Here is a 26,839-nt window from a genome sequence, read left to right as displayed (position 1 = left end):
AGCCTTGGCGCAGAGGAAAGGGTAGGGGTATTGGGTCAGACCCCGGGTCCAACCAGCCCAATATCCTGTTTCCGACAGTGGCTCAAACACAGCACTTCGGGCTCCTGCTCAGCATCAGACGTCACCAGGAAAACAACGTGTCCAGGGTTGGCAATCATGCATAAAATTTAGGGCTGGCATAAGCACCTTTTATAAAGGTCTATTTTTCAATGATTTTTATGGACAGCCCCTAAATTTAGTGGCAGTTGGCAACCCTAACTCCCGAGTAGGCTGCAGAAGTCAGCAGACTAACCCGCAGGTCTTCACAATTTGAGATGCCGAGAACTGCGTTTCTTGTACACAGGCTCAGCTGATCTGCCTGCCTGGACTGGTGCACTCAAGGAATGCAGATGCCAAAAGGGGGGTGGCACACAAGGTGCGGGCATTAACTTAATGTATCGCGTTCGTCCTAGCATGTGTACTTTAATGTGCATTGGAGGTGGCGGTTAATTCTGCTGCCACACTTCACCTCAGCTAGAGGGTAAATGTTTGTGTTCATCCAGTTTCTTTGTGAACAAATCTTTTCACAAAAATATATATATATATATATATATATATTTATTTTTTTTTTTTTTTTATTTTTTTTTTTAAATTAAAACTGCATTCCCAGAATATGCACCCCTCTCTGCCAAGGTCAAGCCTCCTGCTGCTGAACACATGCCCATGGCCCTTCAGGAGAAGGGCTTCACGGCCAGAGCCAAGCAAACGGCTCTCTCTTTTTGTGCTATGTTACAAAATCTTATAATTGTCTTTCTTTAGAAAAGGAATGCTAGATGTATACGTAAGGGTTTGTTTTGTTTTTCTTTTAAATAAAGATGAACAATCATTTCTGCCTGAAAATCCATCCCTAGGGTGGGCACAACATTTCTGTGCAAAGGCAGTGAAAAGACTTGAGTGTTCTTCTCTAGGCAGTCACGTGTTCTTTGGAAAATCCAATAATAATTAATTTATTGTTTTATGTTAATTTATAGTTTGTAATTTTGTTAACTTATTGTTCAATTACTTAATTCTGTCCTATCTTCCGACATCCATGTTTTTACTCTCCCTGTTTTAATGTAACTTCTCTTTTCCACTTATACGTTAATTGATTTTTCCCCTTGTTCTAATGTAAACCGGTACGATAAGACCTGGTCTTGAGTGTCGGTATAGTAAAAGAAGTTAAATAAAATAAATAAATAAATAAAAAATCCAATTTCTATTTCGTCTAGAGGCACAATGAAGCTGGGAGGCAAGGGGAGGCCCTACTTCCACCGCCGTGCCAAGGCTTAAGAAACCGGAAGAAACCAGCCCAGCGCGACTCTTCACGAGGCTCAGCTAAGTCAGCCTGGCAAGTTTCTCCTCTTGACCAATGTGGCTCTCTTTTTCCGTTTCTTCGAAATGTGCAATACACATAAATAAGCCATCCTCCAGCATATAACTTAACTGCCTGGGGGCGGGGGGGGGATGATATCAGACTAAATCATCAATAAATCAAGAGTCAGGGATTTGGAAAGGAAAGAATGTTCTGCTTAACCTTGACTGACCTTAGTCTGCCATACTCAAAAGACCAGCCTGACCTCAAAATAACCAATGGCCATTCACTACAGTCCAACATTCAGACTTTTGGGGTGGGGGGGGGGGGGGGGAGTAGCTGTTGATTATGACTTCATGTGTCAATGTCCTCAAATTCAAAGTTCCCAGACCCCAAAATCTATACATTTTAGGCTGGCCTGTCAGGGAAACAGCTTGAGTGAAGGGATGGCAAGATACAAACACACACGTTGTGCATTCCAGAGCAGTGTTTTCAGCAGAATGGCAGGGAAGCCGGGGAGGAGAGTAGTAGGAGGGCAGTGGGAGGATACTGGCTGTGGGGTTGTCATCGGGCATCAGCTTAGGAGGACAGCCTGACCCAGTACCCCCCAGCCCCCACCGCTGAATGCCCGAAGCTACAGGCCTGATTTGCTTACAGGAACCAGAACAGCAAGTCTACAACCTGTACTGGGATAAAACCAGGACCGTCTCAACCTGTACTTAAAAATAAATAAATAAAGCGGGTTGTCCCTGTAAAGTGACTGGGCTGAAGAGCCTCAACAAACAGTAAAATTATGGTGAGACTCACTATCTAAATCCCACTTACAAGAGCTCGCCATAAGGAGTCCACTTTTAACAAACCTGGTTTCCGATTACCCCATTTCTTCTCCCCTGATGCAATTCTTCCTCCAATCTTGCAGCACCACTCCCATTTCCAGGGATCTATTGAACAAGTCCTTCAGCGAACCTGCCAGCACATCTCTGAGCTCCCTCAATATCCTGGGATGTACCTCATCCGGCCACAAGGTCTTGTCCACTTTCAGTTTTCCTAGCTCTTCCCATACATTCTCTTCTGTAAATGGAGTATTGTCTACTCCACCCTCATCCACTGTCTTGTTAACTAGCGATGATCCTTCTCCAGGGTCTTCTTTAGTGAACACCAAACTGAAGTATTTGTTTAATATTTTGGCCATTTCTTCATCTCTCTCCACACATTGATGCTTGTCACCTTTCAATTTCACTATACCACTTTGGACCTTTCTCTGATGTATCTTTAAATTGTTTTGTCACCTCGCTTTCCCTCTTTGCCAATCCTTTCTTCTGCCTGACCTTTTGCTTTCTTGATTTCTTTCTTCATCTCCCTCAGTTTCACCAGATATTTTTCCCTGTGTTCCTCTTTTTGGGATCCTTTCTTGAATGCTGCTTTTTTGCCTTTATTTTATCAGCCACATCCTTTGAGAACCAGCTTGGTTTCTTATTTCTTTTATTTTTGTTTACTCTTCTAACATATAGATTTGTTGCCTTTGTAATTGCTCCTTTTAGTTTGGCCCACCGTTGTTCCACCTCTCTCATTTTCTCCCAGTCTTCTAGTTCTACCTCCTCCCCCCCTCTTCCCTGCAGAAGGGGGATGGGTGATGATCCCACCTGCTCAAACCCTCTTCACCATCCCTACTCACCACCAAGATGATGAAGCAGCTCTGCAGGGCCTTCAACAGCCCTCATGTGGCGACAACGTTCCCTGTGATGCCCCTCCCCTCACATGCATTTCCATGGTAACAGGAAGCCCACGTGGGAAGAGGGGAGACCGGGGCGCTGCAGGATCCATCAGCATGTGAGAGGGGTTGCAGGTGGCCCCACGATTGCTTCTTCTTCATCTTCAGGCACTGCTAGAAAAGAGATGCTGCGTCGCGGCTGCAGGCTACGATTTAGGGATGGCGACGCTCTGGCGCCTATAAGAATTTGGCGCCGGAGGCAGTTGCCTATGCCTACATATGGGCCTCGTCTGCAGGCTCAAATCACTGCAAGAACTAGTCATAAGATGTCGACAGTCAGTTCATTTAAAAAAAAGTATTGCCTTATATATTTTCTGTGCAGGAAAAGTTGCTAAAAAGTCCAGGCATTTTGTTCAAGGGCTTCTGAAATTTCACCAGGTGCTCTATACATAAATATTTCACACACATACAAGACTTTTGGCCACTGAACAGGAAAACACTGGCTCAGGCAGTCACGGAAATTTGTCCCCGCATTGCCGTACACTGACGTTTCAGCCAGCTGCACAGGGAATACAGTGTGTATCAATTGCACATTTCACTTGTAACCCAAACCCATTCAGCTGCTTCCCTGCTAGTCAGGGGATTTGTTAATATCTTACTGGTGTTTCGCAGCCGTGTGCAAACTTGGCCTTTCATTAACAACGCGCTTGACTCCCTGCTACCGTTTATTTTACATGGTGTACATGGCTCATCTATTATTCTTACTGGTAGGACCAGTCTGGCTCCTGTTTATACCCCTTTAATATGCCACTCAATTTACTGACATTTCTTTTTTCTGAGGTGCATATTTTAACTAATAATTAACCAATCCATCAAATAATTAATTGTGTAATGTATTAATTACATAGACATGCAATTTATTCATTCTTATAGTTTTGGTTTCTCTTTTATTATATTTGTGCTGTTTATGCATCATTTTGTCCATAGCCTTGGATGCACTGCAGGAAGATGGTTAAAAATATTTATAAAGGAATAAAAAAATATATTCCCCTGGATCCCCATGGCTCAGTGAATGTCACAAAGGAATGCGATCCGATTGGTTCATGAAGTACGTGTGGAACCCTTTGCGACATCACAGGCAATGTGAACCAATCAGGCCCAGAGATCTGAGGATACAAAAAGAAAACCTACACTCCTCGTGCCTAAAAACGTGGTACTTGCGTCAGCTCAGTTACAGCTGCTGCTGGTGCGGGCCCAGGAAGAGCTGCTTGTGGCCCAGGGCTGCCCGTCGCTGCCGGCCGTGTTGAAAGAGAGACTGGAGGGTACTCGGAGGGGAGGAAAAAAAGCCAAAATGGGGGTGGGAGGGGCAGGGGTAAGCAAAGAAAAGCATGAAGTACCTAATATTCTCTCCCTTTTCTTCTCTCCTCCCAGTTCTATTACCTTGTTATTTGTAACTGCTTCCTTCTACACAAATAGGTTATTGAATTGTTCACAGTACACCCCTGTTATATGTAAACCGGCATGATGTGTTTGCAACATGAATGGCGGTATATAAAAATTTTAAATAAATAAATAAATGAAGTAAAGAAAAATAAATAGTGGCAAAAACAAAATCATCAAGAAAAAATAAAAATAAGCTTGGGAAAGGAAAAAAAAAATTTGTAATGAAAAGAAGTTTCCCTGGTTCTCAAAAATGTTTGCTTGGCACCTAAGTTTTCTGACCACTTTTCCAAATTTTACAGGCCAGGCAGTGAGGCAACGTGCAACAGGGAAGAGAGGAGGATCCACAGGAGCAACAAGGGAGCTTGCTGGAAGAACAAAGGAATCAGCCTCAAAAGTAAACCCTTCCGCTGATGGCGGCCATAAGGACGCGCCGCGCGCCTGAAACACCACACAGCAGCAGGGTCGCCGTTTTATTTCAGACAGTGTGAATGCCCTAGAACTGGATTTTCCCATCCGCATGAGGGCATAGCCCCCACCCCACAGCCAAGAGAACTTGCCGGAAGCGAAGCAGCATTACCTGTTTCAGTCCTGCTGGCATGCTTCTGGAGAAAATCCACCATCTGAGCCAAGGACTTCTTGTTGCACTGTGTCGAGAGCTGCTCACCGCAATCATAGCACCTACAGGATCACAAAACAAAGAGAGAGTGCGGGCAGGAGGGGGGAAAAAAAAAACAACCCATCAAGAACGGATGAGAAGCGTACGGTGCCTTCCATCCAAAGAGAGGCCGCGGACACAACAAACTGACAGCGACACCCGGCGTGTGCACGGCCAAACTCTGCAGCCCGCGGGCCCAGCAGCTGGGCCGCATAACAGCATTTAAATGGCACGGAGAGCCACGCCTTCGCCGTTCCTGCCCGCGCTAGATCGTCACGGCAGAGAAGCAGGGGTCTGAATCAGGACCCGGGTCATGAATGGGGGAATAACCCGCTTTAGAACCCGAGTCTCCCACACCCCCGCCTTCCCCTTCACGCAGAAAGGTAAACTGCCGGCAGGGACGATGCCAGGCCTGGATCCAGCTCCGTGGCACTGGTGCCGGGAGGGGCACAGACTTTCCCAGGCATCACTCCCGCCGGGGAAACACAAACAGATGCACCGTCCCGAGCTCAAAGGGCCGCACTCTTGGAGCCTCCAATTATTTATTTATTTTAATGATACAGGAAAAGAAAGGCACCCAGTTGGAGCAAAGGAATAAAACTTCAAAGGGGGGGAAACAAACCTTCATGGAATTTTTTTTTCCCCCCTAAGTATATAGTCACAATTCACATGGACCGAGAGCAGCTGAAGCGGGCACCAAATTCCAGTGGGGGCGGCTGAACCCACCAACCGTGCACCCATTTTCAAACTGAAAGGACGCGCACACTTTCGTTTTGAAACTTGGCACGGGCACTTTTATTCGTGCCTGCTTGTCCGAGCGCTTCCCGATCCCCACTGAAAATTCAATCCCGGCACATTAAATTTCCTCCTCCGACATAAACGTGCTCCCCCACTGCCCCAGCACGCCTCCTCCTCTACAGGCAGTCCAATCACAGACATAAAGGGCTTTGCCTTGTTTCCCTCCCTGCGCGTTAACCTCGGCGCTCCCAGGAACATCCTCTTCCTGTATCCGAGCAGATCCCTCGCAAAAGAACTTACTCCATGACTAAGAGAAAGCTCCTCAATTTTAAGTGGACAAAGGACAGTCAGAGGAATCGCCTCCAAGCATTGCTCCAGCTAAGCAGAGTGCGCGTGAGCGATCGCCCGCAGGTTTTACACGGTCGCTCAACGTACATTTTTCTTTGTGCTATATACAGAAATGCAACGCTAATAATGGCACTCAAATTGTTTAAAAAAAATTCGTTGCTCACGCCTAGTCACTCCTTGGGAGGGAACATTACCTCCAAGGAAGTAATTTTGACCTCTTGCCAGATCACACCCCACTTACGGGCCGATACAGCACAGTGCGCTCCGACAGAGCACACTGTTAACCCGCCATTGGACGCGCGTTTTCCCTTACCCCTTATTCAATAAGGGGCGGAAAACGCGCATCCAACCCACCGAACCTAATAGTGCCCTCAACATGCAAATGCATGTTGATGGCCCTATTAGGTATTCGCGCGCGATTCAGTAAGTAAAATGTGCAGCCAAGCCGCACATTTTACTTTCAGAAATTAGCGCCTACCCAAAAGGTAGGCGCTAATTTCTTCGGGCACCGGGAAAGTGCACAGAAAAGCAGTAAAAACTGCTTTTCTGTGCACCCTCCAACTTAATATCATGGTGATATTAAGTCGGAGGTCCCGAAGGGTAAAAAAAATAAAAAAAAAATTGAAGTCGGCCGGCGGCTGTCGGGTCGAAAACCGGACGCTCAATTTTGCTGGCGTCCGGTTTCCGAGCCCGTGGCTGTCAGCGGGCTCGAGAACAGACGCCGGCAAAATTGAGCGTCGGCTGTCAAACCCGCTGACAGCCGCTGCTCCAGGCCAAAAGGAGGCGCTAGGGATGCGCTAGTGTCCCTAGCACCTCCTTTTGCCTGTTTCTACCGCCGGACCTAATTTAAATACTGAATCGCGCGCACAAGCGAGTGGCCTGTGCGTGCGCCAGGAGAGCGGGCATTCGCCCGCTCTCCGGCGGACTTTACTAAATCGGCCTGTTAGATAGCTGGGGGAGGGAGGGAGCGGGGGCAGTGTACAAACAGAGAATAGAGAGGAGCAGCCAAAACTGCCCAGAGATGTGAACAGATCAACCTTTAAAGCTGGAGACAAGTTAAAAAAAAACCAAAGTGAACAGAGAATGGAGAGCAACCTTAGGTTTTTTTTTGTCATATCTTTACTGACACACAATATTTGACAACAATATCATCCACACCTTAAAACCCATGCCCCATCCACTATCAGAAGAGAGTATTACAATAAATCAGTTAAGCACCAGGTGGACAAAGTGCAAAATCCGTGGCAGGCGCTGCAGAGTAAAAGAGAGACAGAGGGGTGGTGCGTCTCTTACCATATAATCCACGTGCTGAGGTTGATTACGATGCAGTGAGGCTCCGCGTGCAGTGCCTGGAAGTGCCTGAAGGAATGCTGGCCGTCTAAATTCTGACTGCAGCCCTGGAATCGGGAGAAAACACAGCACACTGTGAACAATATTCTCCTGTCAAGCCTTCATGTGGCATGCAGACATTCTGCTAATTTTTTATTTACTTTTTTTTTCCTGCACGGTCAGATAAAAATCAAATGGGACGCACGCAATTCGTGGTGCATTTTATGTTTTTAAAAATAAGGCTTTGAGCTGTTTTTGGGGTTTTTTGTTTTTTTTTACACTGGCATGCAAAAGTCTGCCTCAAACCTCTTTAAAAGGAGATACTGCAGAAAAAATAAATAAACAACAGGGGGTGGGGTGGCAGAATGAGAAAACCCAGAATGGAAATAGCCCTGCTTCCGTGATAGCCACAGCTGCGTGCCCTCAGATAACGATGAAGCAGGAACCAGCGGGTCTGGATCCGCATTACGTGATAACGCGACTGGCTGATAACATACAATGCTTTCAGGGACACGATATCTGCACATGGACCCCTTCGGCTCTCCACTAATACAGGCGTCCTTTCTGCCAGGATCTGTTCAGGCTATCTGTTCCATTTTAAAATAAGCTACAGTGAAACGTTCCGAAAAGGGAATTGATTATAGATATAGTACTTTTTTTTTTTACCCAATCTGTTCAATTAGTTGTGTTTCTAAGGGATAAATCTGTGTACCAATGTACCTTTCATTTTTAAGAGCATAAGATGGCCAATGCTGGATCAGATCAATGGGGCATCAAGCCCAGTGACTTGTCTCTGTCGGTGGCCAGACCAGGTCACTGGAAGCACTCGGCAGAGTCTAACAAGGAAGCTCATTCTCAGAAGTAAGAGGCGGAGACGCCAGACTCCACCACCCAGCTAATAACTGTTAGTGGACCCTGCACTCTGGAAACTTGTTCAAACCGTTTTTTGTTTTGGTTTTTTTTTTAAACTCAACTGTACTATGAACCCTGACCAGATTCTGGATTAACAAATCCCATAGTTTAATTGTGCACTGACTGAAAAAAAACCCAAAAACAAACATTTCCTACTTTTAAATCTACCACCGTTTAGTTTTCTGGAGCATCCCCAAGTCCTAGTACTATCTCAATATATGGCCATTGCCTATTAACCGGTTCTACAGTATGCAATTTTATATACCTCTATTGCATTTATTTTCTTAGCACATATTACTCACAAATATACAAACGAACCTTTATCAAGGTTCAACAATAAATATCCCCTCCGACATCTCTTCTCCAAGCTGAAGAGCCTTAATCTGCTCTGCCTTTCTCCATCCCCTTAAATCACTTTTCCTGCCCTTCTCTGTACCTGTCCTAGTTTTGCTATCTTTTTATTTTTTTTTATGTAGCAACCAGAATTCTACACAACACTCAAGATGCGGTCTTGAAGAGCCACAAACAGGTCTGGTTTTCAGGACAGTCACAGTGAATATGCATGAGAGACATTTGCATGCACGGCCTCCGTTGTAAGCAAATCTCTCTCTCCTGCACAATCATTCCTGATCTCCTGAAAAACAGGCTTGTTTGTGGCTCTCGAGAACCGGAGCTGGCCACCCCCTGCCATTGATCTACACAGAGGTATCATTATATTCCCCCAGTTGTGTTCTCTACCCCTCTTCTAAGTAATTCCTATTTGTTTTTCTGACCACCGCTGGATGTCAACATGCTGTCCGCGACAGCTCCAAGATCCTCTTTTCCTGCATGGCAACTCCTGAATGCAAACCAGTCTGACAATGTCGACAGGCGGAATATAAGTCAAATATATACATATTGAACCCAATATTGTACATCTAGAGTGAAGATAACTCTGAAAATTGGAGTTACCCAGATAACTTAAGCCCCCCCCATGCCCCTGATTTATCCAGATAAATTGTATCTGGGTAATGACTTGCCTCACTAAAATTTATCTGGTTAGAGGGGTGGGAAATTTAAACCTTGGGGTTTTTCCAGGTAACTTAAAACCCTTTTAAACATGGATCTCAAGATGTCATGAAGATGACTTCTTGAGGTCTTGCAATGGTAATATCTTACTAAACTTTAGTTTTTCATTATTATTAATTTTCCTGCAGCTAACAGGGTTCAAGCCTTATCACATCTGTCCACTTCAACTCAGCATTACCAACTCTCCACAGCTTCCCCTGGAAGGTCACTTGCCTGATGGCCACATTTGAGGCACAACCAGATATCCGTGGGCGACACCGGCTCCCCTTGGCTGGTCCTTCTCTCCTTCAGACATTCTGAACAGATGGACCAGACGTTCTGAGCCACCGCCTTCTTCACCCGATTCACATCCACAGCTCGACTCACGTGCTGGCACGTCAAGCCTGGAACACAGCGCGTCACCGGGTCAGTTCAGAAGAGCGGCTACAAATTCCCACGCTACAGCGCTGAAGCAAATGCTGCTCTTAGCCATTGCAACCAAAATGTGCGAGTTACATGTTCTGAGAATCAAAGTCAATTTAAAAAACAAAAAACATGTTTTTTTAAAATAAGAGTGATGCAAGGGTGATTATCAGGACTGTACCATTTCTCCATTGATAGGCCAACACTGGCTAAAGGAGCAGTTTCAAACTCAAAATGATTCTCTTCTCCCAGAGAATACTAGATTTAGCTTTTAACTTTTCCATATGCTGAAGGAGCATTCCAGTTCTGAATCAACAGCTGAAAAAAAATGCTCCTTTAAAAACAGCTCCAGTATCAGTACAAAGGCAGGTCCCTGTGCAGAGAGATGTACTCTTACTGCTGTCGGCAAAAAAAACAAAAAAAACCCCCAAACCTACTGCCCTGGTGGTCTTCCAATAATAATCCTTTAAAAAAGAAAAAAAAAATAAGCTGTTCATTAGTTGCTGGTAAACTTTCTGCAGGCACACAGGTGCCGTGCAAGTGGGTGAGGTGGAATAAAGCATCCAAGCTTACAAAGAAAGTAAAATTACCCACATACTATTCCTGTTTCCAGCTATCTGTACACTAATTCTTACTGAAGAAAAAAAAGAAGACTCTCCAACCATACACATGGCATTACATAATTTTAATATGCGATCAGAACCTCTCACAAATATTTAGACTCTATAAATGCTAGAAGGTCCACATTGAAAGTTGACTTATCTCGATTAATTTATTTTATTTTGATGTATCGAATGAAGTTTGTTTGAGATTCTTATAAGTTATTAAATATATCTATGATTTGTCCTGTAATTCGCTGCTATTTTTAGGATAGCCGCTCATAATCCTGAAGTTCTGATCTTTTGTGTCCGATTGGTGCTTTATAACTTGGTGAATTCCGCCCTAATTTTTGTAAAAAAATCTTTATTTCCGCTTTACTTTACCAATACTTTGCATAAGCGCTGTTTTTCTCTCTGTGGGTATAAATTATAAAAGCTTTCACCCATATGGTATTATATTTATTGTCTTTGACAATATAGGATCCACTGCTGTAATCAGTCTCTATCCTAAAAATTTTAATAGTCTTTTCCTTTATTTTTAGTTTGAATGCCACCAAGAATTTACTGTTCCCCCCCGACGCAGCCGCGTTTGGCGAAACACGGGTCCGTGTCGGGGGACCCTGTGTCGAATAAATTCTGTACCTTTTGAGCAATGGAGTTGCCGACTTGATGAATAAAAATATTTGCATATTTAAAATTTGGATGCTTCGGGTCTGATTTAATTTTTCCTGCATCTCCGTGGTGACTTAAATATTGATTGTGGAGAGCAGCACTTGCTCCTTTTGATGTTTATTACATAATCTCTGACATACCTTTATGGAGCTAACATACAGGGCCTTGTAAAAAGCTTTTACACTCTTGTACATTTTTCACATTCTGTCTAAAAAAAAAATGGCCTCCTGGGCCCCGCAGCGCAGGTCAAAGCGCCTCCATGCTGGACAAGAGGGGCTTTCACTTTCCTCTCCAAAAACCAGATAATTTGATTGAGTCTGCTTGAAATGCTGCACAAGCACCCCTCCCCACCAATTTCCAAATGCAGCAAAGGAGAAAACTGGTCACAGATATAGAAAACAGATAGCATAGCAATAGGTCCTATGTTATACGTGGGTATCTGAAAGCAAATCAAATTTTACCATTCTCTCTCATACAGAATGTAACTAATCTTGAACTGGGATGGAGGGAAGCGAAGGAACTGGGGGTGGGGGAGGGGTGTAGTCACTTATGCTTGATTTATCCCCTTACTCTGGAGTGGAGGAGTAGCCTAGTGTTAGAGCACTGGACCACAAATCGGGGAGGCCAGGGTTCGAGTCCCACTGTTGCTCCTTGTGACCTTGGGCAAGTCACTTTTACCCTCCACTGCCTCAGGAACAAACTTACAGGGTCATTTATCAAAATGTGATGTGGCCTTATCGCGTGCGATAACTCCCTACCAGACTCAGTAACGGCTGCATCCTGGCAGTATTACTTAAATGAGGGGGGAAGAGGGAAAGAGTGTGGGCTGGGTCTGAGTGAGATTATGGCCCAGCAATGCTGCGGGCGATAATGTTTTCCCACATTCAATCGCCAGCAGCAGCGCAGGAAATAAAACTATACCTTTTCCCGTGGCAGCCGGCTGCACAATTTCGCTCCCCCCGCCCCTTCTTTTATTTTGGCACGGCTCATCATTCAGCTATACATATAGCAGGATGATGAATCTAGCTATTAGGCTGTAAGCCCTCTGGGGATAGGCAAATACCTATGGTGCCAAAAAGCAGGATGTAAAAAAAATCTAAATAAATAAATATTTTAAAAAAACCTCAAAAGCGGAATACAATTAAAAAAAAAACCAAAAACAGTTTACAGAACAGCAATTCAAAATTAAACTAAAACATACATCCAATAGCAATACAGCCATCCCTTGCTCAATCTCATTTAAATTACCGATCCTTCCTTTTCCGAGACCAGCATCCAGAGTTTAACCTCAGATAAAAAGCAGGCTGCAGCTTTCTAGTTTTACCCCCAGAGCTCCAAGAGGGATTGGGGGGGGGGGGGGGGAAGACGACACAAACTGATGACACTTTCAGTGAAGAACCAGGGTATCACCTCACCAATGGGGTTGGAGCAGGGGGTGGTGAGTGGTGTTTGCGAGCTAGGTCTGGGCATGGAAGTAGGGCAGCGTGGCTCACATTCCCACATGCTCCTGCACGTCCCAAGCTACACATTTGGTGGCCAGGGAATGCCTCTTTAATGCCATGGTTAGCAGCGGGAAGCAGTGTACCGATCCCTTTCGACTCTCAGCTATGGGCATCTATCATTCAATAAAATTACTATACGTTAGCGCCTTCATCTCAGACTCTGCCTTAAGGCGGTGCCCGGATTTATCATACAAGCACTTAAATACGAAGGCAGTCACTTCCACGTGCCACCGCCTCACTTTAAATTCCCAGCAGGTGTTCCTTTCTCGTTCACCCTCTCCCCACCTATCACAGGCCTCCTTGGGCTCAGTTCCCCCACTCCAGGCCAAGCTTCAGGACGCAGTCTGGCCCAACGTACAGATCTCACTGCCCGAAGCGTCATGCCTGCTACGGTCCTTGTTTTCAAAGGCTGGTTTCTTTGCATCGCAATGTGGGTGGCCGTGTCAAAAGAGTCAACTGCCAGCTGAAAGCATTAAGGCATGTAGCACAGGCAACCACGTTACTCCAAGGTGGCACTAGCAGCACCAAATGCACAAAGGGATTCCAGCACAGACAAACTTCAAGTTCTAGCTGTATTAATCGCCTAAATGGCAAAAACGGTGATATTCAACAACGGTTGCGGCTAGAATGTAGCTGCATAAATTGGGGGTGAGCCGGATGCGGGAGGGAGGTGTTTCCGGAATGCGACTAACTCTGACTGCACCGTAGGGCTGTCCTAAAGCCAGCCGGATATTCTTATCTGGCTAACTTTAAAATAGCTGGGTATATAATATCCCAGTTGTCAGCCAGACAGGCTAACTTAACTAGTCACATATCAACCCTTGTGATTCTATTGTAGTGAAATAGGAACAGATTTTCCAAGTCGCGGCGGATCCAGGAACCGCAACGAGCACGGACCCAAAGGACTAACTATCGAGGGGGAAGCCAAAGGCAGCATCGTGGAAGGCCGTGGTGACAAGGGTATAAAGGTGGGGCGGTCAGGATACCATGCCATTCATCCACCTGTCCCTTACAGCAGTAAGGAAAGGTGTCAGTGAGATAAAATGCCGTGTCACATGGATGGAGACGTCAAATCCAGCCCTCGTGATGCCACAAAACAGGTTCGATTTTCAGAGTATCTATACGATGATAATTAACCAGGATTCTTATGCCAAGCCCAAGTGTAAGCAAAAGTCTGAAATATTAATTGTGGACTAACACCACCCAGACCTGTCTGTGGACCTCGATGCCTGAAGCTGAAGAACCCTGTTGAATGGTAAAGCCTGGGTGAGTTACCTTATTATCATAACGCTATCCTACTGGACGGCCTTCTCTTGCATCAAGCGGATCACAATTACTAACATGGAGAAAGTCTGCTTAAATCAGAAATGCACTGAAAAATGTTTGCCAAAACATTCAAAAAAGATGAACAGACGATCTAAAACTCAAGTCAAACAGAGCTATCAATAACTTGGTATCAAGACCACTCCACAGTCTCTTGCCCGCAACGGGCTACAAACTTTATCATAGTTAAGCACTTAGGATCACGTCATGTACCAGTTCAAACATATTTTTTTTTATTAACAACTAAATTTACTTTTGTTTTTCATTAGCTTTTCCCATAAACTACCTCAATGATATTGACAGGTAAAAACTCATTTTGTAAACTGTATTTATCCAATCAAAAAATGGCCATGAAGCTTATGCACAAGAAAATCATTTAGTTTATTTTACTTCAAGTCATATGGATACATTTTAACACACGTTCTTGTGCTTTTTGTTATGGCTAATTATGGACCCCTGAAGAAGGTTGCCGAAACACTGTACAGAGGAGCGTGGGCACTGATGTGACTACAAACCTTCCAGGGAGTTGCTAAGTCTGCATAAGCTTCATGGCCTTTTTTTGATCGGGTAAGTACTATTTACAAAACAAGTTTTCAGCTATCAGTATTATTGAGGTAGATCATGGGAGAAGCTGATGGAAAATCAAAGTAAATTTAGTCGTCAATAAAAAATATAGGTCTGAACTAGTTCATGACGTTGTGCTAGGTGCTTCCCTACGATACAGTTTGTAGCCCCCATCGCGGGCAAGAGAGCGTGGAATGCTCTTTGGAGCAAGGCTAGTTTCTGATATCGAGCTCGTGATCATTCTGTTTGAACTGAGTTTTAGATTTATTTTTTTTTTGCTGAAACGTGAAAGAAAAAAAAAAGCGCACAAAGTTTTCCACATGTTACATTAGGTGCTTCGCTCCTGCTTTCCCCGTAAAACAGGAAAGTGCTGCCTCCCTCTCTCCGCTGGCCTGCCCTGTGCTCACCTGCAATGTCATCCGAGGAGTCTTCATCGGGCGGTTTCTCTGGCTTTCTGTCCCGCCTCATCTTGTCCGGGACCACGCACAACGAAGGGTCTTTCACCCGCATGTGTTACTTGCTGAAGAGGGCTGGGAGGGAAAAACAAACATGCATATCACTGCTTTGGTGCCTGTGCCCAAGGAATAGATTCTGTCCCTCGATATAAGAAATCTCGCTCCTAATGAGCAAGAACAGCCTTTAAATGATAAATTCTGAGCATTTTTTTTTTTTAAAGTAAAACCTTTTCCCCATTGCAAAAAACAAGAAATGAAGAGCTCCAGTGCTAGAGCTGGTGCTTTAAACCCCTTGTGTTTCTATTTATCCCCCATTGGAAAACCCCAAGTCATCTCGGCACTGCAACAAAATTAGGGGGTCTAACTTTGAAACCTATTCGCGGTAGTGGATCTGTGCACATAAGTGGACGCGCAAAAGATTTATTCTAATATTTTACAACCTCCAGGCACAGTTTATAAAATACCACGCAGCCCTGCTCTGACAGCACTCGCTTTCTCTATTTTATACACAATGCATGTATATTTTAGGTGCAAAAATAAATAACACGTGTAATAGATGCAGTTTCATAAACAAACATCGGAAGCTATGCTCGATTTTTTTTGGTTTCGCGCACATATTTTTACCAGCGCAAAGAAAGAGGTGCTCAGGGACGTTTCAGGGCCAGGTCAAAAAGTACTATGCGGAAGTTACTATTTTATAAGACAAGTAAGTTATCGAACTTATTCAGACACTTTTACTGCTGCTAATTGACCCGCGCTAGTAAAAAATCGGTCTTGTCTGTCTGCAGTTTTTTGGGTGGCAGGTCTGGGTGAACTGGCGGACGTATTGGCGAACTGGTGGTTCCCAAGTACGCCCGCAAGTATTTTCAAAGCGGTGCGCACGCACACTTTACGAAATACCTGCCTCAGCATATAAAAAAATCGGGGACGTGCCGATGCCTGCCCCTTATGTGCGTATGTGCTATTTTGCCGCATTAAACCCCTTTGAAAATGTACTCCTAAGTGACCAGTCAGGAACGTACGCCTGCTTACCATTCGGAGCCATAATTAAACCACCACCTCCGAGCAGATCGACAGAGAGCGCAGGCAGAACAAAGGCCGCTGAGACCTAAGCGGACATTAAGGATTAAAGATGGTCGAAAAAGAGCCCCCCCCCCCCCCCAAATGCTCCCACCCAAGTCAACAAGAGAATGAAGAAATAGTTGGGATGGGTGCTGCAAAATACAGTGAAGGAGGACAGAAAAACCGTATGAATTCATGAATCCAATTCCTGATACGGGGGAAGGAAGGAGTAAAGGCCCCCACTTCAGGAGCGCCTGGTCTTTTTTTTTTTTTTTTTTTTTAACAGCACGTAACTATTTATCATTCTGTGCGCATGCATTTCTCCAGCCCCCAAAAAATATATCCCATAGGTGCACAGTAACAGGTCCTGCACAGCCCACCCAATGAATAACTTTCTCCTCCTCTCAGCACCTACTGCCTGCTGCCGGAGACAGGACGCTGGCCTAAAACAGACCTTCGGCCCCACCCGGACCGGCAAATTCTTATGCTGTGTTCACAGTTTACTTAACCTCGCTTTACCCAGGGGCAGAGACCCTGAAATCCAATTACAATCTGCTGCTAAAAAAAAAAAAAAAAAAAGGGGTGACCAAAACCACTGTGCCTCCACCTCACTGCCTCTGAAGCCTGGCAACCATGTGGCCGTCACCAGATTTCTTCTCCTCTGCCACTCTCCCCGGCTGAGATCCAATGGCCTAGAGCTGGAGAGGATCAGATGCGACATGAGCGTCTTGGTTCCTACGTGTGCCCGATTCATCATTTTTTCCTACGTGTGCCCGATTCATCATTTTTTTTTTTTTTTTAAATACTGTCATGCACAGGAGGCTCATAAATAAACCGAACGGCCATGGAGCGGGCCCCAAGGTGCTGGACTGGGTTACAGACTCTCTGAGCAACAGATGATAAAAAAAAAAAAAAAAGTGGTGGTAAATGGAATGCATTCAGAAGGAAGAAGGGTAATTAACGGAGCGCCTCAGAGTTCGACCTGGGGTTGGTTCCATTCAATACTTTTGTGAGTGATATTGCAGATGGATTAAATGGAAAAGTTTGCAACAGCCGGGTCTCTAACCGATCTGCAATTGCAGCAGGAATGAAACTGGACGCACTGGGTGAGCCTTACAGTTCTTATCTTTACTATGTTTTCAAATCTGATAATCTGCCATTCAAATACTTTGAGAGTAGGATTAAATGGGCAATTTTCTCAGTGGATGGAAGTGGGCAGTGGAGTGCCTCAGGGATCTGTATTGGGACCTGTACTTTTCAATATATTTATAAATGATCTGGAAAGAAATACGACGAGTGAGGTAATCAAATTTGCAGATGACACAAAATTGTTCAGAGTAGCTAAATCATAAGCAGATTGTGATAAATTGCAGGAAGACCTTGTGAGACTGGAAAATTGGGCATCCAAATGGCAGATGAAATTTAATGTGGATAAGTGCAAGGCGATGCATATAGGGAAAAATAACCCATACTATAATTACACAATGTTAGGTTCCATATTAGGAGCTACAACCCAAGAAAGAGATCTAGGTGTCATAGTGGATAACACATTGAAATCGTCGGTTCAGTGTGCTGCAGCAGTCAAAAAAGCAAACAGAATGTTGGGAATTATTAGAAAGGGAATGGTGAATAAAACGGAAAATGTCATAATGCCTCTGTATCGCTCCATAGTGAGACCTCACCTTGAATACTGTGTACAATTATGGTCGCCGCATCTCAAAAAAGATATAATTGCGATTGGAGAAGGTACAGAGAAGGGCAACCAAAATGATAAAGGGAATGGAACTGCTCCCCTATGAGGAAAGACTAAAGAGGTTAGGACTTTTCAGCTTGGAGAAGAGACAGCCGAGGGGGATATGATAGAGGTGTTTAAAATCATGAGAGGTCTAGAACGGGTTAATGTGAATCAGTTATTTACTCTTTCGGACAATAGAAAGACGAGGGGGCCCTCCATGAAGTTAGCATGTGGCACATTTAAAACTAATCGGAGAAAGTTCTTCTTCATTCAATGCACAATTAAACTCTGGAATTTGTTGCCAGAGGATGTTGTTAGTGCAGTTAGTGTAGCTGTGTTTAAAAAAAGGATTGGATAAGTTCTTGGAGGAGAAGTCCATTATCTACTATTAAGTTGACTTAGAAAATAGCCGCTCCTATTACTAGCAACAGTAACATGGAATAGACTTAGTTTTTGGGTACCTGCCAGGTTCTTGTGGCCTGGATTGGCCACTGTTGGAAACAGGATGCTGGGCTTGATGGACCCTTGGTCTGACCCAGTATGACATGTTCTTAAAACCACAATGAACATGCCTGAGATATCTGCAAACATGTCCCATGAACATTCACTGTGGATGGGCCTGAAAACCCGACTGGCTGTGGGTTCTGAAGACAAAGCTGTGGTTCAGGTGGCCACTGCCTTCTAAATTTACCTTTCCTATGATGACAAATGTGAGGCCGCAATCAGCCATAACCAGAGTTCCTCAGCTTCCTGGCCAGAGACACAGCCATGGAGCAAGGAAAAGCAGTGCTTGACCCTTCAGGAGCAGCAGGACCCAGTTCCTCCATGGAGAGAGGGAGAGGGAGAGACACCGTGGCAGTGCCTGCTTTGTCTTGATGACCCGTTCTGCCAGCTGCTGAAGAGAGTAAGGAGCACGAGTAGAGGAACACAGACAAGCCGGGAGAGGAAGGAGAGCAGAGCAGGGGAAAGGCTTGAGGCAAACAGAATGAGTGGGAAGGCAGAGGGGAAGAAAGCAGTTTCTTGGAAGCTTAACAGAACCACACGGTTTTTAATCTCTTCTCCTATTTTTGGTCCTCTAAAATGTTTCATGGGACTGCACATACACGATTCCACAAGTCAGCGAACAACCTGCTTCCTCCTCTTCCTAAACCTCTTTCGTTCCCATCATTTTTACCAACAGCAAAGCCTCAAGGAACCATGAGAAAGCCTTGGAGTGAAAGTGTGCTGAAATCTGTGGAAGAGCATGGAACGTCTGCCTTCAGAATCAGCACGCCGATTAACCTTAGTGTTATTCTCAGCCGTATACCGACAAGTTAGCAGTATGGAGTGTGGTTTTCTGTGTGAGAGTGGAGGAGCACCCTAGCAGTTAGAGCAGCGAGCTGAGAACCAGGGATGCTTGGGACTCAAATCCTGCTGACTCTTCTTGTGACCTTGAGAAAATCACTTCACCCTCTGTTGGCTCAGGTAAGCCCTCTAACGACAGGGGAAACAGCTGCTGTATCCACCATGCTGTAGTTACACGATGTTAGGTTCCATATTAGGAGCTACCACCCAGGAAAGAGATTTAGGCATCATAGTGGATAATACATTGAAATGCTCAGGGTGCTGCGGTAGTAAAAAATGCAAACAGAACTTTGGGAATTATTATTATTAGAAAGGGAATGGTGAATAAGACGGAAAATGTCATAATGCCTCTGTATCGCTCCATGGTGAAACCGCACCTTGAATACTGTGTACAATTCTGGTCGCCGTGTCTCAAAAAAGTTGCGATGGAGAAGGTACAGAGAAGGGCGACAAAAATGATAAAGGCGGTGGAACAGCTCCCCTATGAGGAAAGGCTGAAGAGGTTAGGGCTGTTCAGCTTGAAGAAGAGAAGGCTGAGGTGGGATATGATAGAGGTCTTTAAAATCATGAGAGGTCTAGAACAGGTAAATGTGAATCGGTTATTTACTCTTTCAGATAATAGAAGGACTAGGGGGCACTCCATGAAGTTAGCAAGTAGCACATTTAAAACTAACTGGAGAAAATTCTCTCATTCCATGCACAATTAAGCTCTGAAATTCATTGCCAGAGGATGTTAGTGCATTTAGTGTAGTTGGGTTTAAAAAAGGTTTGGATAAGTTCTTGGCGGAGAAGTTCATTACTTTCTATTAATCAAGTTGACTTAGAAAATAGCCACTGCTATTACTGGTATCAGTAGCATGGGATATACTTAGTTTTTGGGTACTTGCCAGGTACTTGTAGCCTGGATTGGCCACTGTTAGAAACAGTATGTTGGGCTTGATGGACCCTTGGTCTGACCCAGTATGACAATTTCTTATGTTCTAATGTAATCTGTTTAGAAGTGCCTGAAAGGCCAAATAATTTGGCTGGTAGGGAAGCAGAGAGAGTCAAGTCATCAAGAAAAGCCACTGGACTCTTCCCCCCATAATAGGATGACTACCTGAATTTATTTTAAGAACATTACTCTCAAGGAAGTCTGTGATTTTGGATGTCAGTTTAATAATTCAGTCCTTCCTTATCTATATACTAACACCCCAACTCACTCTGTTTGTGTAGATGTTGATAGGGAACATACAGACTGCCCTACACACGTCGTTGAGGTGTCTTTGGATAAAGAAAGCCCTAGTTTGGTCACAAAATAGCACTTTTAAACGGAAAACGATCTAAACGTCAAGTTAGATGATTCAGTGGCCACTGTAAAAATGGCCACTGAGGTGGTGGTCTATAGCATCTCTGTGGCATCTCTTCAGACTTGGGCTCGAGGTTTCCCCTGGATTGAGGTGCCAGTTTCTTCACCTAAAGAAGATGGCTCATCATTGGAGACATCCAAGAACATGGGGGGGGGGGGGGCGGGCTAGACCTGGGACATGACAGTTCCTTGGGTTGGCCACTGGGGCTCCTTCCAGCCTAGGCTCAAGGCGGCAGTAGGGGGCTACACCAGGAAGCAACGCCAGCTCCTTATCACAGTGGTGGTTCCTCAGTATGGACCAGAGGCAGGGAGCTGCCCTGGATGGTGGCTCCGACTCCTCGCTGGTACAGCCCAGATGCAGCTTTGGGGGCACAGGCTATCATGGTAGCTCTCAGTGGGCCTAAGGGAAGAGAAGCAGCAGCTTCTGGGCTGGTTCAGCGGGGAATGAAGGAGCAGAATTGCTACAGGAGCAGAGAGCAATTTGCTGTGAAGCCACAGACAGAGGCAAAACTCTGCAGCATCTCAGCAAGTTGTGGGCCCCAATAATGCTAAATACTCTCAAGAGGAAGAATAGCCTTGGAACACTCTTTTAGGCTTCAAGCGTCTTCTAATCCACACACATGTCTCTGATATACCCTGCCTCAAGTGAGAGAGTACAATTGGAGGAGAAAGGATGATCACAGGGAAAATTAATTTTAAGTACTTCGGGTTTTGGGGTTTTTTTTAAGCTTGTTCAGCACTATAGTTTGGCATAGGCCGTTTTGAATCAGCTAGGTTGAAAAGCCCCCTTTAAAAACACAATTACCTCACATGAAAAAGAATCATCAAAATAAGAGGCCCACAATGCAGAAGAGACAAAACGAATACCTAAGTGTGAAGTGGCGCAGAGAGCCAGAAAACACACACATAAAACTGTAAAATGGACAATAAGCTTCCAAAACCGTACTTCAGAACAGACGGGCTTGCATTCTACGTCAGCTCTCCAAGCCATGCACCCCGATCCTGGATTTGCACACTGATACTACACCTACAGCGGAGAGGAATACGGCACCTCCCTGCGCCCTGCCGGTTTCCGAAATCACAGATGTCAAGTCGGAGATTGCCGGGACTCTTGTAGTGCAGGACTCTGGAGGAGGAGCAGCAGAAGACCACCACTCACACATGGCATCTACGGGCTAGCACGTCTTATGCAAAACAACCTAGTCTGTGATCATGAGAGCAAGCTTAGGACAGCCCGAACACTTTTGGCTTGCAAAATATCCACACTGCAGCCAAGATCTCTAAAGCTTAATCAGCAGTTCACTCTTGCCCTTCTAAACCATACGATGCACTTGTCTTTCTAACCACAGACTAAAGAAAAACTAGGTCGATCAGGGGTGGGCAAATGTTTTCGCTCTACGGTCACATTAGTGGCTTTCGCGTGGACCTTGGGCCAGTTGAAAAGGGGAGTTGCCACTCGTCTATATACTAACAGCAAATGCACTGTGTTCGTGGACACTTCAGGTCACTTCCCAGTGTCCTGAACATACTGAGGTGCATTAGAAAGGGTAAGCTGGACATATTTACAGCAGCTGCTGTACAAAAAATAAAATAAAATAAAATGAGAGACTGCCTGGTGCTCAAAGATGCCCTGTCCTGTCGCCATCGCAGGCAGAGAAATTCCCTCTCTGGGGCCTGTCATGGAAGAGAGAGAATCACAGGACAGGGGGAGTCACTTACCAGGCAGTAAGATGAGAATCAGCATCAGCAAGGGCTAGCGAAAACCCATCCTAAAACTATGAAGCTCACAGTTTTGCAGAAAAATGGGGGGGGGGGGGGGGGGAGCCTTATACCTTTTACAAATTAAGGGGAAAAAAGGGTTGTGCTACAGCTGTTTATAATGCCAGCTGTCAAAAGACCCAGGGCGGAAACTAGCACACACGCAGTCACTCTCCAGACGTGTAACAGCCCCTCAACCCCACTCACTCTGCACATCTCTCCCACATAACTCAGCTACGCACTCGTCACAAAGCTCGAAAATCAAACCAACCCCGTCAAGAATGTTATCTAACCATTCATCCTCCTCAACAAATAGATTCACCGAAGACCTACTGCTCTATCGCAATCACCAAAAGCCACGGGAGGAGATCATGGAGGTGGCCGGCTCCTGTGGCCCCTAACAGCGAGACAAGAGGAGAGAACCATGGGAGCAGGCTCCTGCAGCCACGTGCATAATGGAGGGGAAGGAGCACCGCAGCGGCCGGCTGCTATGGCACGTAGAAAACAGAGGAGACCCTCCCCCAAGAGGGCCCGACTCCTGCAAGCCCACAGATGGCGGACGGGACAGGACTACAATGGCTGGCTCCTGCAGCTGTTGGAACATTTTGCCTGTTGTGAGAGAGCCCTGTGTGAAACCAACGACCACAGGCCCCCTATTTCTTCAAAACAACATTTTACTTCAGATCAGAACCTTTTCCAATACATAGAGGCACTAGGCAGGGTTGCCCCTTGTCCCCCTTATTATTTATTCTACAACTGGAGCCACTATTCTGCCGTATTCAGCGGGATCGGGCAGTGCGTGGAGTCGATTTGTCTCTGAAACGTTTAAATATGCAGCCTTAGCAGATGATATAATGGTATTTCTCACGCATCCCTCGCCATCCTTATCGGCCCTTTTACGAATATTTCAAGAATTCGGAATTTTTTCTGGCCTTAAGCTTAATGTTGATAAGTCAATGGCATTAGCTTTCCCTCAGACAGTCCGGGATGCCTGGGATGGTAACTTTCCTCTCATGTGGGCGCCAGGGAAGTTAAAATATTTGGGGATTTGGTTAACTACCAACCTGTCTCAACTTTATTTTTTAAATGTAACCCGCTTACTTACAGATCCGCAGGAGAGATTGCGGACTTGGCAACCCCTCCCTTTGTCCTTAGGAGGCCGCATTAATCTCTTTAAAATGGTACTTCTTCCCCGGTGGCTTTACTTATTTCAGAACCTGACTGATTTTAAAACAAAGGGATCAGCTCACTTTAGATAAGGGGAAGCGGGCTTTCATCTGGCGTGGTGGGAAGCTGCGGATCACCTATAGTTCATTGCAACTACGGTGGAGGAAGGGTATCCCAGTCATGGGACTTTATAACTTGGCCAGTAATTCGAGACTAGTTCGGGACTGGGTGTTGGGGTCTGCTGCTTATTTGAATCTTATGGCGGAGCGCACTTTGGTGGCCCCTTTGGACTTGCGTTATGTACTTCATGCTCCAAAAGGGGATTTGCCCTTTTCACCTCCATTGACCTCCTTAAATCGCTCCAATTCGCCGGGCGTGGCTTTTGCTCACTAAATTATTGAACTTACCTTTGCTGTGTGCCTACTTATTGCCGCTTCGGGGTAATGCGGGGTTCTTGCCGGGGTTACAGTCGGCGGATTTCAGACGATGGGAATATTTGGGGATTGTACAGTTGGGACATGTGCTGAATGGAGGCGGCCAATTACTACCTCTGCAGGAATTGCGCCAGCTGTATGGACAGAGTGGATTACAGGTCTTCCCTTACCTGCAGCTTCCCAACTATGTCACCTCTATCTCAAGCTTCCTTAAAACCTGCAGTCTTTCAAGCCTTAGAACAATTCCTCCAGTTAAATGCTATACACAGTCCTTCGCTCTCTTATTACTACAAGCAACTGCAGAGGAAGATGGATCCCAATCTGTTGCTAGCTGAGCGTTGGAATGCTGAAGGAACTTTCACCATGACCGACCCTATGATCCGCTCCAGCTTTTACCTACTACCCACAGTGTCTACCAATATGTATTTCCACGTAATGCAATACAAGTTCCTTTGGAGGGCATTCGTTTCCACTTCGATTGCTTTTCGTTCTGGCTTGGTTCCACCCCCTTTGTGTGGGAAATGTAGACAAGTGGAGGGGTCACTCTTTCACCTGTTTTGGGCTTGTGGTCATATTAATCAGTTCTGGCGCAGAATTGTGCAATAACTGAAGACCCTCTTGGGAATCCACATACCCCCAATGCCTCACTTGCTGTTATTCGATTGTATTTATTTATTTTATTTATTTATTAACTTTTATTTACCGACATTCGTTCCGCTGTATCTAATAAAAGGAATGGGTATGCGCATTTTTATCAAGAAAGCATGCTACGTAGGGAAGAAACTCATTTTACTGCACTGGAAGGAGGCATCTCCACCCACCTTCTGGGCTCGGTGTAATCACCTACATAAGATGATGCAAATGGACTGCCTGCTCTCCAAGACCTTTCCGACTCAGCGCCGGAAATTTCTGCAGATTTGGGACCCTTACGTTCAATCATTACCGCACAAATCCAGGAGTTTGATTTTAAATAATTGATGACATATTTTCTGAAATATCTTTAACATGTTAGTGTGTTGCTATACTGTGTTATGAATTCGGAGACTTCCCTATCGTGTCTGTAGTTGGGAAGGAGGGAGGGCATATGAGAGAGGGGAGGGAGAAATTGGGGAAGTTATTTGGGGAAGAAATTGTTAGCGAAACAAGGGGGGCTTCGGGGAGGGGGGACATGTGAAGATCGGGGTCCATTCTGTAGGGGATAAATAGTTTGATTGACTGTTGTCTTGTTGACTTGTTAATATACTTGTTGATCATTCCTAAAATAATAAAAGTGGTTAATCAAAAACAACATTTTACAACCCTTGAAAACCAGAGTACTTAATCGGTGTTGCCAAGTTGATACTCTTCGCACTAGATTTGGTGCTTTTGATGCTAAGTTACAGAATCTGGTGCTTTGGCTAAATTTTAGCAATTTTTGGAAAACTGTACCGTTCTCTATTCCAATAATCCACTAAAATAAAAAAAAAAAAAACCCAACCCCACAAAAGATAACCCTAAAGGCATAAGTATTGGAAATGCATTTCATGTCACTGTGCAGGAGTGTACCGAGTTAGCTAGTACGGATCTATTTTGAGCTATCTGAGCTCCCGTACTGCTGTGTGCTGTGCATGTGCACTCACTTGCTTCCAGTTTCTGTATGAGTTGAGTTACTGATTGCTTACAGCTCCCTTTTACTTTGTTAATAAAATCAGTGATGTTTTACTGTTCTTGCAAAGAAGAAACCTCCTTGGCTTGTTAATTTAAATAAGGGAATGCCTTCCAAAGAAAAACAAACTCCCTATATGCTACAAATCTCTGACAAAAAAAAATGAGCTATGAATCCAGGCAATGCAAAAGAAGATAAAGAGAAAGCAAAACAGATAAAGGTAACTCCCCACAGCCCACGAAGCGGGGATTAGCTCCCAAACAAGTAGAAAAAAACAAAACAGTAAAGGCAAAGCCAGGTAAGAAAGCTGCAGAAAGAAACCCTTACAACGGGATTTTTTTTCTGAATTGCAGAGAATTTGTTGAACAGCAGCCTGCTTAGAAAATATTTTCTGTGAACAAGCTGAAAGTAACTGAAAAAAAAAATGTCTGAATATGCTGCAAAAATCATATTCAAATGCTCAATTCCAGCAATTATCCAACCCTGAAATGTAAATTGATTCTTCAGAAAAATAAGGAGGCAATCATAAAATCTGACCTGATATAACAGCTACACGGAAAGTACAAAAATACTATGAATATAACTGTCCAAACATTAAACACTTCACAAACAAGTTATGTTCTTAATGAGACTACAACAAACGGCATCTGGCCAAGCTTTTAGAAATCCAAGGGCTGAGAGGTTACATCTACGTGGATTGCATTCAGATTTTAATTCCATGAGATAGATAGGGATAGGAGAGGGGGGGGGGGGAAATGACCTCACTTAAATTACAAGAAGATCTAACAATACCGTCTAATTGGTTGCTAAAGGGAAACTGGTATTGAATTCTAAGAAATCTAAAATACTGTTAGTATGGAACCGAGGCCGGGGAATACAGTCTATTTCTATAAAAGTGCAGTGTAGGTTTCAAACAGTGGTTAAGAGTCAAAATGATGGATTATAATTGGGAAGTTCGTGTTTCTGAAGTGGGTTAAAATTGCTTTTGGTAAATTAATGGTATTAAAAGGACTAATGTGGATTTTTAGATTAAGTCATTATGGACCACATTTATTATGGCACAACTTGATTACCTCAAAAGCCTATGCATAGGCCTGCCTGGTTGGCTCACATATAGGATGCGAGTGATCCAAAATATTGCAGTAAGGGTAACAATAATACCGATACCAGTATTAAAATCCTCACGCTGGTTGCTGATTCATGCCGAGATTCAGTTTAAATTGTTTATTTTTTCAGGTAATGAGAGGCAATGAACCTCCCTAGGTTAGAGAGAAATTGAAATAGTACATCACACG

The 26,839-nt window shown here is 44.6% G+C and overlaps 2 protein-coding genes across 5 annotated transcripts in view; one reads left to right on the top strand and one right to left on the bottom strand.

The window, feature by feature from the left end:
• USP45 (ubiquitin specific peptidase 45) overlaps positions 1–26,839 on the bottom strand; it is a 204,974-nt gene that overhangs the window by 156,994 nt on the left and 21,141 nt on the right. For all 4 annotated transcript variants that reach the window (XR_003855613.1, XR_003855614.1, XM_029595370.1 and 1 more), the window contains exons 2-5: positions 15,004–15,126; positions 9,748–9,917; positions 7,519–7,622; positions 5,062–5,162 (exon numbers count right to left, since the gene is read on the bottom strand). Coding sequence is in view for 2 of the 4 variants with exons in the window: in XM_029595370.1 (XP_029451230.1) it covers positions 5,062–5,162; positions 7,519–7,622; positions 9,748–9,917; positions 15,004–15,106 (478 nt within the window). In the remaining 2 variants the exon portion in view is untranslated. The remainder of the gene's footprint in view (positions 1–5,061; positions 5,163–7,518; positions 7,623–9,747; positions 9,918–15,003; positions 15,127–26,839) is intronic.
• TSTD3 (thiosulfate sulfurtransferase like domain containing 3) overlaps positions 25,714–26,839 on the top strand; it is a 38,095-nt gene continuing 36,969 nt past the window's right edge. Inside the window, exon 1 of the mRNA XM_029596849.1 lies at positions 25,714–25,764. Within this exon, the coding sequence (XP_029452709.1) occupies positions 25,714–25,764 (51 nt within the window). The remainder of the gene's footprint in view (positions 25,765–26,839) is intronic.

This window comes from Rhinatrema bivittatum, chromosome 3 (assembly GCF_901001135.1).
Source record: "Rhinatrema bivittatum chromosome 3, aRhiBiv1.1, whole genome shotgun sequence".
Classification (NCBI taxonomy): Eukaryota; Metazoa; Chordata; class Amphibia; order Gymnophiona; family Rhinatrematidae; genus Rhinatrema; species Rhinatrema bivittatum.
The sequence above is the reverse complement of the archived record's forward strand: the minus strand, read 5'-3'. Positions and strand labels throughout refer to the sequence as shown.